Below are 14,333 nucleotides of genomic sequence, written 5' to 3' on the forward strand. Positions count from 1 at the left end.
AGAATCCCTCGAAGCATCAACTGAAGGCCTTAAACTCTCTCCTGAATCACTCCCGCCACCTACAAAGTATATAACTAAGTGTACTGTCCCTTAAAAACTTTTTTACTTCAAAAATATATGTGTCTGCAAAAGTAGAAAAGGGAATAACCTGGGGATAATATTGTACCAACAGAGGTGACCTCAGCATCCCTAACTGGAAGCACACCAATCAAACCTTTTTCCTCCCTCTGCCACAGTTCCTGTTCAACCAATTTCACACTGCAAATTTAAACAGAAATTGTAGTTTTTTCCTTTAGCAGCTCATACCATAAATAGACCAAAATAATTCATCTAAATCCACCCAAGACATCATAAAAGTAATTTGCTAACATATGCCCCACAAGATCAATAGCTACTTCTTTATTTATTTTTCAGTGAGTATCTAATTCGAAACATTTGGAAGAAAATAATAAAAGCAATCTAAAATAGTTCAGAATAATACAAACTTCACGTGAAGGTTCTAAAACAACAAATTTTGTTCTTTATATTTGCTCATGAAGACTACGGCTCAAACTTTTAAATTTTGAAAATACAACACGTTACAGAAATTACTAAGTAAGGCTCCAAAGGATCAAAAGTTCCTGTTTTTTGTTATTTTCATTGTGAGGACTAAAGCTCAAATCCTATAAAAGGTCAAAAGGTTTCACAAGTTACTTTTATTGTGTTGATATTGGCTTGAAATTGGCCAAATGACCGGGGCCCATTTTGTTTTGAAAGGGAGAACACAAAATTTGACTTCGGGGGGAGGGAGGTCGTTGTCAATGTCGCCCTCACTTCAATTCTCTCAAGTTTTCAACAATTGCGGCTGATTTGAGCCGAAGAAACATCAGCCGCTTGAAATATTGATGTCGCCCTCACTTCGGGGGGAGAGAGGTCAAATTGAGGTGGCCCATGTTGGATTCTCACAATCTCTCATTCTCTCTTAAAACTCTCTGTGTTTACAACCTGAAAGGAAGAGCTACACAAAAAAGAGAGTCCTCTTAAATTTTGTATGTGCGTTGTATAGAGAGATTGAATATATTTTGTATGTGCGTTGTATTGAGAGATTGAATATAGTGAAACTCCTCTCTTGCCGTGGACGTAGATCAATTTGATCGAAGCACGTAAATATTGGGTGTTTGTGATTGTCTCTTTGTTTTCTGTTTTTTGTGGTTAATTATCACAACAAACTGGTATCAGAGCTTTTCGGTTCTAGGACAGCTTTCAATCCTCCACAATGGCTTCTGTGAAGTTCTCGGTGTCGATCTTCGATGGCCAGAATAATTTCAACCTATGGAGGATAAAGATGAAGGCTTTGTTGCGACATGAAGGCACGGTTAAAACTATCGATGGGAAATACCCAGAAGATATGACTAGTGCCGAGATCGAAGAGATGGACAAAAAGGCTCACAACGCCTTACAATTGTCACTATCTGATAATGTGCTTCATGAAGTTGCCGATGAGGAAACAACAGCGGGGTTGTGGTGAAAGCTCGAAAGTCTCTACTTGAAGAAATCTCTTACTACGAGATTATACCTAAAGCAGCGTCTATACACATTGAAGATGAAGGAATGTACACCTATTTAGGAACACCTTGATGAATTTAATAAAATTATCATGGATATGAAAAACCTGGATCTAAAGCTTGATGATGAAGACCAGACTCTCATTGTGTTGTGTTCCTTGCTTGACTCGTATGAAAACTTTGTTAACTCTATGTTGTATGGAAGAGAATCCATAAGTCTTGAGGATGTGAAGGTCTCTTTGAATTCTGCTGAGTTAAGAACAAAGTTGAATGGGAAAGGTACCGATAGGCAGGCTGATGGTCTGCTAGCCAGAGGAAGAACGAAGACCAGAAAGGGTGATAAAGGGTAATCCAGAAATCGTTCAAAGTCCAAGTCAGACCAAAACAAGAAACATGTGGAGTGTTTCTACTGTCACAAGAAAGGGTATTACAGGTCAGAATGCTATGCTCTAAAGAAGAAAGACAATCAGCGTGGTGAAACCTCAGATTCAGCTAATACGACAAAGGTTGATACTGTCGTTGTTGCTGAGACGGTTCTTGCAGTTTGTCCATTGGATGATCGTTCCGATAGAGAATGGATCTTGGATACGGGTGCGTCTTATTATATGTGTCCAAATAAAGATTGGTTCACTACTTACAGATCTATAAGTGGTGGATCAGTTTTGATGGGCAACAATACAGTTTGCAAGACAGTTGGCATTGATACAGTTCGCATCTGGTGTCACGATGGGATAGTGAGAACTTTATCAGATGTGAGACACATCCCGGACTTAAAGAAAAATCTGATCTCTTTGAGTTCTTTGGATTCTATTAGGTGTTCTTACACTGGTGGAGGTGGAGCTCTTAGAGTTTCTAAGGGTTCATTGGTTGTGATGAAAGGTAGTAAGGTGAACAGACTTTATGTTCTCCAAGACAGTACGGTGACAGGCTCTGTATATGTGTTCTCTGATGCTGATAGGGACACTACTCAGTTATGACACATGCGCTTAGGCCACATGAGTGAGAAGGGGATGATTATTTTAAGTAAACGTGGCTTACTTTGTGGTGACCATACATCATCACTTGATTTCTGTGAGCATTGTGTGCTTGGGAAGCAAACTCGGGTCAGCTTCTTGACTCTCACATACGACAAAGGGCACTCTTGACTACATCCATTCAGATTTGTGGGGACCTGCTCAGGTTCCATCCAAAGGTGGTGCTCTTTATTTTCTGACGTTTATTGATGATTTTTTCGAAAAAGTTTAGGTTTACTTTCTCAGACGCAAAAACGAGGTGTTCAAAACTTTTAAGAAGTGGAAAGTACTTGTTGAAAATCAAACTGAAAAAAAGATTAAACGTCTCCGAACAGATAATGTCCTAGAGTTCTGTAGTGGTGAGTTCAATCAGTTCTGCTCAAATTCTGGGATCGTACGACATCGCACGATCAGGCGCACTCCTCAGCAAAACAGGATGACAGAACGTATGAATAGAACGTTGATGGAGAGAGCTAGGTGTATGCTCTCAAACTCTGGGTTGGATAAAGACTTCTGGGCTGAAGCTGTTAACACAGCTTGTTACTTGGTAAACCGGTCTCCTTCTACCGTCATTGAACACAAGACTCCAAATGAGATATGGTCAGATAAACCAAATGACTATTCAAATTTAAAGGTGTTTGGATGTCCCGCTTACTATCATGTTAGAGAGAGTAAGCTTGAGCCTAGAACTAAGAAATGCATATTTATTGGTTATGCTGATGGCGTTAAAGGCTATCGTTTGTGAAGTCTTGAACCTGATTCTCCTAAATTCATTATTAGTAGAGATGTTACTTTTAATGAAAGATATATGCTTGATCATGAAAAAGTTTCTGTTGAGTCTACAAGAAATGTAGAGAAGACCACGGATAAGGTGGAGCTTCAGGTGGAGCTCGAGGGAGAGACTTCTCAAAAGTCATCTATAAAAATTACTCCTATAGTTGTAGAAGAATAACATGATTCAGGCTCAGATGATGATGCTAAGACTGAAGAATCTTATTCCATAGCCACTGGCAGAGAGAGGAGACGGATCAGACCTCCTTAAAGATTTGCACATGCTGAATTAGTGACGTATATTCTCACGACAGCTGAAGAGATGTGTATTCAAGAACCATCAAACTTTACTGAAGTTATCTCATGTGGAGAATCTGGACGTTGGGCCAAGGCTATTACAGAAGAACTCGATTCACTTTACAAAAATCAGACTTGGGATTTGGTGCAATTACCTAAGGGTAAAAGGGCAATTGGATGCAAGTGGATTTTCAAGAAGAAAGATGGGATCCCAGGGGTTGAAGATGCTAGATTTAAAGCACGGTTGGTGGCAAGGGCTATAGACAAAAGAAGGGAATTGACTATGATGAAGTGTTTTCTCCAGTTGTGAAACATACCTCCATTCGTGTATTGCTTGTCATGGTTGCTCTATTTGATCTGGAGCTTGAGCAGCTTGATATGGAGACTGTATTTTTGCATGGCGAACTTGAGGAGACTATCTACATGTTTCAACCAGAGGGATACTTCGTAGAAGGTAAAGAAGATCAATTTTGCATAATGAAAAAATCTTTGTATAACCTGAAGCAATCTCCCAGATAGGGGTACAAGAGGTTTAATAATTTTATGCTTAGTCATGTGTACTCAAGAAGTACTTATGATAGTTGTGTGTGCTACATGCATCTAGGAGATGATTCTTTTATTTATCTTCTATTATATATCGATGACAGGATTATTGCTGCTAAGAACATGTCGCAGATTCTTATTTTGAAGAAACAACTCAGTAATGAGTTTGAGAAAAAAGATCTTGGTGCAGCAAAGAAGATCTTAGGTATGGAGATCAGGAGGGACATGAAAGCTGAAACATTATATCTCTCACAGAAGAGTTATATTGAAAAGGTGCTAGAACGCTTTGGGATGAAGAGGGCCAAGCCCGTTACGACTCCTTTGGCTCCTCACTTTAGGCTCTCGGCTTCAGATTCACCTACAAGTGAGAACAAGAAGAAGAAGATGTCCCGAGTTTCATACTCTAATGCAATGAGTAGCATTATGTTTGCTATAATTTGAACTCGTCCAGACATTGCCCTGGCAATCAGTGTAGTGAGCAGATACATGGCTCAACCAGGGAAGGCACACTGGGAAGCAGTGAAGTGGATCCTTCGGTATCTCAGGGGTATCTCAGATTTGGGTTTAGTTTTTGGTAGCAGTACTTTGGAAACCTCGGTTGTAGGTTTTGTGGATTCTGACTATGCAGGTGATCTCGATAAAAGGAGATCTTTGACTGATTATCTTTTACTCTTTCTGGCTCAGCTATTAGTTGGAGATCGACTCTACAGTCGACAGTTGCTTTGTCTACTACAGAGGCAGAATACATGGCAGCAGCAGAAGCGGTAAAAGAGGCCATTTGGTTGAGAAATCTCGTGAGGGAGCTTGGACTTCTACAGGAGGCTAGTTCAGTTGTATTTTGCGACAATCAGAGCGCAATACATCTAAGCAAAAACTCAGCACATCATGAGAGGACAAAGCATATTGATGTCAGATATCATTTCATTCGTGAGGCAACTGCTGAAAGAAACATCATGATGAAGAAGATTGATACTGCAGACAACCTAGCTGACATGTTGACCAAACCAATCACGACCTTCAAGTTCAACACTGCTTGAATTTGGGAGGCGTTCGCACTTGTTAGGTGGCTAAGTGTTGGGGCATTGTTTGCAAGAGGGGTTAAGTTTCACTTGTTCTATTATGAAGTGAACTCTCACGTAAGATGTGTTCATGATAAATATTCAACTTCTTGATGTTTGAAAATTCAATCCAAGGTGAAGATTGTTGATATTGACTTGAATTTGGCCAAATCGGGGCCCATTTTATTTTGAAAGGGAGAACACAAAATTTGACTTCGGGTGGAGGGAGGTCGTTATCAATGTCGCCCTCACTTCAATTCTCTCAAGTTTTCAACAATTGCAGCTGATTTGAGCCGAAGAAACATCAGCCGCTTGAAATATTGATGTCGCCCTCACTTCGGGGGGAGAGAGGTCAAATTGAGGTGGCCCATGTTGGATTCTCACAATCTCTCATTCTCTCTTAAAACTCTCTGTGTTTACAACCTGAAAGGAAGAGCTACACAAAAAAGAGAGTCCTCTTAAATTTTGTATGTGCGTTGTATAGAGAGATTGAATATAGTGAAACTCCTCTCTTGTCGTGGACGTAGATCAATTTGATCGAACCACGCAAATATTGTGTGTTTGTGATTGTCTCTCTATTTTTTGTTTTTTGTGGTTAATTATCACAACATATTGGAAAATATCAAAAACTAAAGGCATTATTGCTCCAATCAATAATTAGTTAAAAAAAACTCCACAACATGAAATTCCCTCAACATGTATCACTTTTTACGGACAGGGTCAACTAAAGTAGGTAAAAGTCTTACAGTGATAATTAAAGCTCGCAAACTAAATGATAAATCAATCATTAAAAGCCTTTTAGAATAATCAAGAAACTTAACTGCCATAGAATACAAAATGTCAAAACTTTGAAGCTTCATCGACATCATATTGAGAACAAATTCAAGTATCACACATCCAACAGTCCCACTCATTTTAGAAATCTCTTTCAAGAAGAAATCAGACTTCATCATCAGTTTCTAAGAACTAAAGAGGTCAGAAAAGAATAAGGATCAAGAAACAAGTTTTGCATTAAAACTCATGAAATGCTTAAGTAATCTCTTCTTTGCAGAATTATTGAACTATACTCAAACGAGAAAAAAGATCCCCAAAAATTCGGCCTTTTACTATCTTCAATGAACTATTAACTGAACAAGCAAAACAAAACTCAAAAGTTCCAGTTTTCCCTAATTACAGCTAAAATATTAAAAGCTCAATGTCAAAAAGAGTCAATTTTTAATGAAAGTTGCTACAATAGGCCTTAATAGTTCAAAACATCAATTCATCACTTAAAAATAAAATACCCCATGGAATTATCTCAGGAATAACCCCCGCAAAAGACTAAATTTACAGCTCACCAAGCTTAAAGTCCTGAAAAAGAAAATAAAACTTTTACAGAAAATTAGGGTTACAGAAGTCAATTCCATCACTTCTCTAGTGAGAAACTAAATCATCTTGAACAATTTGACAAAATTCATCAAAATTCAAGTTCACAACTATTCAAGTAGCCAAAATCACAAAAAATAACCAAAAATTTCAAATTATTTCATAAAAATACCTTCTTGGCGAGGTGCATCGGATTCTGATAATGGCGCCAGGCAATAGCACCTTGTTTCTGAAGGGGAGGATCGCAAGGCGACCGGGTAGCTCCACAGATTCCGCCATTAAAGGGAGAAGAGGGAAAAGGTGTTTTTTGCAAATCTAAAACTTGAGAGGGGTGAGAGTGATAATAAATAGGATGTGGAGGAGGAAGAGAGAAGAGGGGAAACCTTCTTTAATGGGAGGTCAGCATTGGATGCCGACGTCGATGCACACTCGCTGCCCAACATATAATAATTTAATATTTGCAAATTTTGAAGATTTTTTTGCAGATCCGATCCTCTCTTTTTTAGTTTTTTTTTTTTATAAGTAGTTATTGTCGCCGACTACATCATTTAGTCAGCTAAACTTCTCAGGTTTTTGAACACGAGTGATTTAATAGTTGAGAATGCGTTTTCCTCGTGGAAATAAAGTTACGCACCTCCGCAACAGAGATTTGAACTATTTTGTATATAATTATTGTTATACTTTGAAAAAAACTGTATATTATGAATAAATCTGTTGTTTCATTATTTTTTTCTAATTTATTCTTTTTAAGGAAGTATTATGGGCAAATTTCCAAACAATTACCAAGTCTAATAAACTCCTGAGAGCCAACCACGTGTCATAATTAACCGGTCGAGTCCTATAATTTGAAAGCCCAACACAGGTGAGAGCACCGTCGATTTCTCTAGCAGTCCGAGTTCGAGACGAATGGCGTCCTCAAGCGGGGGCCTGCTAAAAGAACCCAAGTCAGAGACGAAAGGTGTCTTCTATTCAAACTTTTCGAACAATGACAACCTACCAGCTTCACCGCCCAGTCGCCATAGCATTTAATGCATGGCTAGAGTCATTATTACTCTTTGCGCCAAAGTTATAATGACTCATCGGACGACGCTAGAACTTCAGCCCATTCTGTCACTGTCGCATTAAATACAAATGTGACTCATTTAACCTCCATTCGATAGGTATAAAGTGCAATAGGATCGACTGACCGCACCGACCCCGTCAAATCACCAACGTTGCCCACACAAGTTCTCTATAAATAGTGGACAAACCCCACTATACCAAGGCACGCTAGATAACGACCTAAAACTAGTTTCTGCATTCTACAAACTTACTTAATCTATCACTGACTTGAACATCAGAGTGTTTTCGGTAAAAGTTGCCTTCATTACTAAACTCATTATAATATCAGTGTTTACAAAGAATTCAGATCTTAATCAAAAGAAAAGAAGAAAAATTACAACTTTCTCGAAAATAAACACAAGATCCGTTCGTCGTCTCTTGCTTGCGTGGGTCTTTAGCCTGTGACGGGGATGTCGATATCCGTGGACTACCTGGCAATCAGATCAGGTCCAGAGCTTCGTCGATCCGCGAGGAGATCTAGAAACAGAAGCGCTTATCTCGACAAAAGCGAGATAATTGCTCTTCTTAGAATTACCACAACAGGATAATACTAAGGATTGGATGCGGGCGATGTAGATCTAACGACTTTCGATCTCTTGTGTTGAAGAACTCGATCACTCTTCAGTTCGGCAGGGCTTCGCCAATTCTCCAAAATTCCAGATCTTGAAAAATAAGGCCTAAGGCTTGTATTTATAGGCTTGAGGGGATAACGGGCGGTTAAAACCACCTAAAAGCCCAAATCTACATTGGAGACACCCTCTGGTGTCTCAACCAACACCGAGACACCCTAGGGTGTCTCAACTTGGGCCGAGACACCCTAGGGTGTCTCGGCCTTGGCCGAGACACCATGTGGTGTCTCACCTATTGTTGAGACGTATTTTCACCTCCTCGTCGGTTTCCGCCGTAATTTCTTCGTCCGAACTCGGATTTGAGTGGTTCGAAGTGCGTTGGAAAGCCGACAAGGAGTTCTATCAGCTCCCATGGTTGGATCATTTGTAGAATGAAGGAGACACGAAGGGTATTGTTCCTTTTGTAAACATCGCGGGGCTCCCGATTAGCCCGTACCTTCGTTATTCTGAAATTTTGTTAGTCCACGTAGTTCGTCAGTTCACTTCAAGCGTTTACCGACATCAATCGAACTCTTGTAACTTGGATAGTGGCGTTCATCATCTTCTCTTAGCCTTGAGCTGTTCGTGGAGACCTATAGGTAATTTTCAACGCCTACAGATACCCCCTCCAAAGCGTTCCAGTCTCGTTTCTTTTATAGAAGAGGCTGGAATACTTTGGATATGATTGGTCCAGCCTTCGGTCAGTGTAAAGGACCTGCAGTTAGCTTCAATTCTTGACTCCTTCGATTTTTAGTCTATTCGATGCTTTGACGAATAGCTAAAATCCTTCCGGCGTCGCGTTTATCGTCTGGCCGTCGTCGAAGTCTCAAATCTAAAACTGATGAGTTGAGTTTGGCTCGTGTCATCGAGTTAACTTTGATACTGACTATCTCTGTCATGATATATTGACTCGCATTGACTTTTTGCTCGCAACGCGTTGACTAGGGGTGAGCACGGTTCGGTTCAAACCGAAAAAACCAACCGAACCGACCCGAACCGATCCGAAAAAAGCGGTTTTATGAGTAAGGCGGTTCGAGTCGGGTTGACAATTTTTCAAACCGACCCGAACCGAACCAACCGAATATATTTGTGCCTTTGATTTGTGGGTTTATTGCTGTCTTCGATCACCATGAATAGCAGTTGCAGGGAATTGATTCATACATAACCAATGTTCTAATGAGTCAGCTCCTTTTTTTGCCTCCACAAAGACCAAAGTCAAAGCTTGCTACACAAAGACAAAGCAAGTCTGTTACTAAAAAATTACAACGTCAGATTCTAGTATTTAATCCAAAAGGACAGGTTACTTCACTTAAAAATAGTATACATACATGAGCAAGAATAATAAATTGAAATGAAGTTAAAAAAACAAATACATGCTGGCATAGGGTAATAATAATATATAAAAGATAAATTGAAGTGAAGTTATACTTGATGAAGTTAGAACCGAACAAACCGCACCGAACCGATTTGTAATGGTTCGGTTCGGTTTTAAATTATAGATGGTTCGGTTTGGTTGTTCAAATTTTGGTAAAAACCGACCCGAACCGAACCGTGCTCACCCCTAGCGTTGACTGGTGTTAACCTAGGGTTACGCGTTGACAGGCGTTGACCTTAGGGTTTTGAACGTCGTACGTTGACTTTTTGATGGCAACGCGTTGACTAGCATTGATCTAGGGTTACGCGTTGACCGGCATTGACCCTAGGGTTTCGAACGTCGTACGTTGACTTTTTGATCGCAACACGTTGACTGGCATTGACCTAGGGTTACGCGTTGACCGGCGTTGACCTAGGGTTTCGGATCGCTTGACGTTGACACAGTTTATACTCGTACGTTTGCTAGAGCATACACAGTTTAAGCTCTTAAGGTATTGGAGCATGGCGGTCCCAAGTGTCGGGGCTGCAGGACCAACTATTAAAGTTGTTTCATCCGCAGATATGGATCTTATCCCGAAGTCGTTGGATGCTCAAGTCACGAGACCAACTAATGAAGCTGATGCGTCGATGACTTGCATTTATAGAATTTTTGGCAAATTCTCAGCCATCAACGGGTTTGATGAGCCTTTACCGACTACCGTTTGAGTCGGGCTAGCATGCGGATTGTCTAGATCCGTTCCGCATGTAACGTTGTGCTAAGAGAGTGAATTCTCTTAGACTCGACGCTACGACTTCGAATACGTAGACTTCATCCTTGTTACGGGAATAGGCTACCCGACAACGTGTATTAGACGATGACTTATCCCCACTTAGGCTTCGGGATAAAATACCCCAGAATCGAATTCTGGTGTCTTTTTCTACGAAGAAAGACTGAACCGGCGATGCGTGTTAGGCGTCGGCATATCCTTTCTTAGGATTCAGGATGAAATTCCCCACACGTGTAAGGCATGGATTTTGGTGTTATTAATAACAGTCTGCCACAATGTTGAATATGTGAACGGGTGTTCTTTTTAACGGTTAAGAACTAACCGGCAGCGCGGGTTAGGCGCAGACTTATCCATGCTTAGGTTTCAGGACAGAATACCCCAGAATCGAACTCTAGTGTCTTTTTGTACGGAAAAAGACTAAACCGGCAGCGCGTGTTAGGCGCAGACTTATCCCTGCTTAGGATTCGAGATAAACTTCCTAGGATGAATCCTAGATTGACAAATTCTTGGAAAAGGTTGACGTGGGAAAGGAAGAATTTTATATTTTATTTCCCGGTCTTCTTTTAGGGTGAAGGCGAACCCGAACACAAGGAATGAAGAATTTTATATTCTATTCCCTGATTCTGAAAAGGAAGAATTTTATATTCTATTTCCAGTTGGAAAGGAGACTCGAGGTGGGATCTCCACCCCCAGAATCCGGAACGGTGAAACTAGGAGTGGGACCTCTATTCCGAGAATCGAAATATTCGGATAATCCTAACTGTCCGAAGGTTTGATTACCGAACTAAAGGTGAATTTCTCTTTTATCGAGAGTGAATTATGGTTTTGACCCTAACTGTAGGAAGGTTTGGCCAAATGGGAGTTTGAGATGACCCTAACTGTAGGAAGGTTTGATCACTTGATTTGAAAGTGGACCTCTCGTTCATTGGAGGAATCGAGAGGGGATTTTGACTGTGGTCCTAACTGTAAGAAGGTTTGACTAATTGGGAGGTTTGAGACGATCCTAACTGTAGGAAGGTTTGATCGCTCGATCTGTGGACCTCTCGTTCTTTGGAGGAATCGAGAGAGGGATTTTGGTTGTGGTCCTAACTGTAGAAAGGTTTGACCAGGTGACAGATCAAGATTTATTATATCCGGACTCTAACTATGAAAGTGTTGAGTGCACGAATATAGCGTAAGTTTGATTGGATTAAACTTGATCGAATTTGGTGGTCCCACCGTCAATTAGTCTGATCGGTGAGAGATTTAGTGTTCATCACTTTGTTCATATTGATCGGGTTATCCCTAAGAATATTAACATTCTTTTGAGAACTTCCCGTTACACGAATTATCCACCCCCAGCTTTCTTGCAAAACTGGGTGTAACGAGGAGTACGTTATCCTCAATCGCATGTTCAGGTTACCCTTAAGAATATATGATTCTCTAAGAACTTCCCGTTACATAAATCGTCCACCCCCAGCTTCCTCTGCGGAACTGGTTCGGACATTATTCTCAGTTACCTGACCGGGTTATCCTTAAAAATATTAGCGTAATATTCTCCAGGAACTTCCCGTCAAAAGTGGGAAACAATTTAGACTCATATACCTATTAGAGTATGCAGGGAGCAGTTTAACCTCTTGCACATGTTGGAGGATTGAGAAACAGTTTATACTCGTATACTCTTTGGAGTCTTGTTTCGACTAAATTGAGCGATATAACGCCGGCTTCAACCAAGGTCTGAATGCTATTCTTGAGAGCAAAGCAATCCTTGGTGGGATGAACGACCCTCCTGTGGTATGCACAGTACTTTGGGTCCGTAGTGTTGTCAGCTTCCTCCTGATTTGTGATAGGTGGTAGCTTGATCTTATTGCTTCCAAGGAGGGATTCGAAGATGGCTGGAACGTCTTCGTCCTTGAAAGAGTACTCTTTTTGGAGTCTCGGACCCGAAGTCTTTTGCTGCCTTCGGGATTGCTGTTGTGACGCTTGATTAGCACCACCAGTAGCTGCAGGTGCCTTGCCCTTACCACGAGAGGCGAAGTTTGAGTTCAGAGGATTAGCTGTCGGTAGGTTCCTCTCGGCCTTCTTCCTTCGGAGGAAACGTTCAACTTGTTCACCGCGCACCTTCAGATCCTTCCAAGTGTCAGACGGTGCTGTTCCCATTGCTTCCAACACGTCCAACGCAAGGTTGTTGTGGCAAGTTTGGAGGATGAATTCCTCTGTGATCGGGTCCCATTGCTTTGTTTCGGAATCTCTTTATGAAGTTTTCAACTGTTTCACCATTTTTTTGCTTCTCGTCAAATAGTGTGCCAATTGAAATCTCGGTGTCGTCGTCGAAGAAGTTAGCGAGGAACTTAGTCTCCATGTCGTCCCAGCTGTTCACGCTTCCTGGCTTGAGGCGACGATACCAATCGAAGACGGCTCCGTGAAGAGTGCCAACGAAGGACCGTAGCATCAGAGGCTCATTACCAGAGATAACACCCATGTGTGATTTGAAGTAAATCAAATGTTGAGTGGGTGAACCCTTCCCATCAAACGGCGTGAAGTTAATCAGACTGAACTTCGCCGGATAGGGGATTGATTCTCATTCTCGTGGGTATGGACAAGGGATGCTCGTCTTCTTCATTTCTTGAGCGAAAATCCACATATTGATTTTGCTCTCGAGATTTTTAATCTTCAGGTTTTCACCTGAGTCTTCATCAGCATTCTCATTACCACCCCCTGGATTGACGGGAGGATTATTGGCATTGAGAGCTTCATCTGTGTCCTCATCTTCCAGATTAATTTGGTTACGACGACTTGGCCCGCCTCGCTGGTTCGTCAATGCTTGGATTTGTTGGTCATGCATTTCTCTCATACTCTGCATGGCCATCTGCATTTCGAACTTGAAGCTCTCCTATTGTTTGGTCATGGCCTCTTCGAGCATCTTGGCCACTTGTTCTGCACTTATCATGAGTGTCTCGTGGGGTTGTTCCTCGCTGGATGCCGTGTTGTCCGATGCAATCACAGAGCAGGCATCCGATTCTTCATCTTCTGACGGTAATCTCGTCTGAACCCTACCATAAGTTCCTCGTGTAATGGCTCCAGACTACAGACGAGTTAGATACCGGGGACTCGGGATTATCCTGTGTCGATGCCCTTTTGCTGGTCATATTGGTGGTGACCCTCGGAAATTCTCCGTCTTCGACTACCCTTCTTCTTCGTCGGAAACGCCTAGGCCTTGGTTTCGGCGTTTCGGTACTGAGCCTTTCGAAAACCAAAACTCTTTCGGGGACCGCCTTGATGCAGTTACACTCAGACAATACTATCCGAATGAGTTTGGAACAGGGGCATTGAGTTTCCAGTCCTTGGGGACTCCTCTTCCTGGTTTTCCTCGTGCTCCCACCACGATAGTACAACTCGTCGGTTTGAAGGTCGGAGTAACCTATCGCGTGTCAGCACGATTTCTCAGGTATAATGTTATCGTCATCAAACGACAACGTCTCCTTCTGAGGGCGAACTGCCTTCTTAGGGCTCTCAAGAGTCACGCGCCTCGAGGCATTCCCTTTTGGGCGTGAATTCTTAGCGGGCTCTTGGACTTCGATGCGCAAATTAGCGCGCGCAGCTGCCTTGAGCTCCTTATCATGTTGGAGGTGGCGGCGACCCCCAACGTGTTGAGTCATTCGGGGCTTCTTCATCGGGTCCAAACGCTCTTGAACTGGAGCTTTGCCTCGTTCATCGGGAATTGGACCGAGGCTCTCCAAGACTGACTTTCTCCTTCGGGATGATTCCACGGGATCTCCCAGAGTAGCTACTGGGATTACCGACGACTTTGGTTGATTCGCCGGAGGTTGACCTTGCTTCGAATGCTGCAACGATTTTGCCTTAGCCTGAATCGCCGCTTCAGACTTCGGCTTCCATACTTGGCGGGTTGGTG

General features: G+C 41.8%; 1 protein-coding gene across 1 annotated transcript in view; it reads right to left on the bottom strand.

Moving 5' to 3' along the window:
- LOC109822959 (lon protease homolog 2, peroxisomal-like) overlaps positions 1-7,000 on the bottom strand; it is a 16,693-nt gene extending 9,693 nt beyond the window's left edge. Inside the window, exons 1-3 of the mRNA XM_020389243.1 lie at positions 6,764-7,000; positions 149-258; positions 22-59 (exon numbers count right to left, since the gene is read on the bottom strand). Of these exons, the coding sequence (XP_020244832.1) occupies positions 22-59; positions 149-258; positions 6,764-6,870 (255 nt within the window). The 5' untranslated portion in view covers positions 6,871-7,000. The remainder of the gene's footprint in view (positions 1-21; positions 60-148; positions 259-6,763) is intronic.

This window comes from Asparagus officinalis, chromosome 8 (genome assembly GCF_001876935.1).
Source record: "Asparagus officinalis chromosome 8, Aspof.V1, whole genome shotgun sequence".
Taxonomy (NCBI): domain Eukaryota; kingdom Viridiplantae; phylum Streptophyta; class Magnoliopsida; order Asparagales; family Asparagaceae; genus Asparagus; species Asparagus officinalis.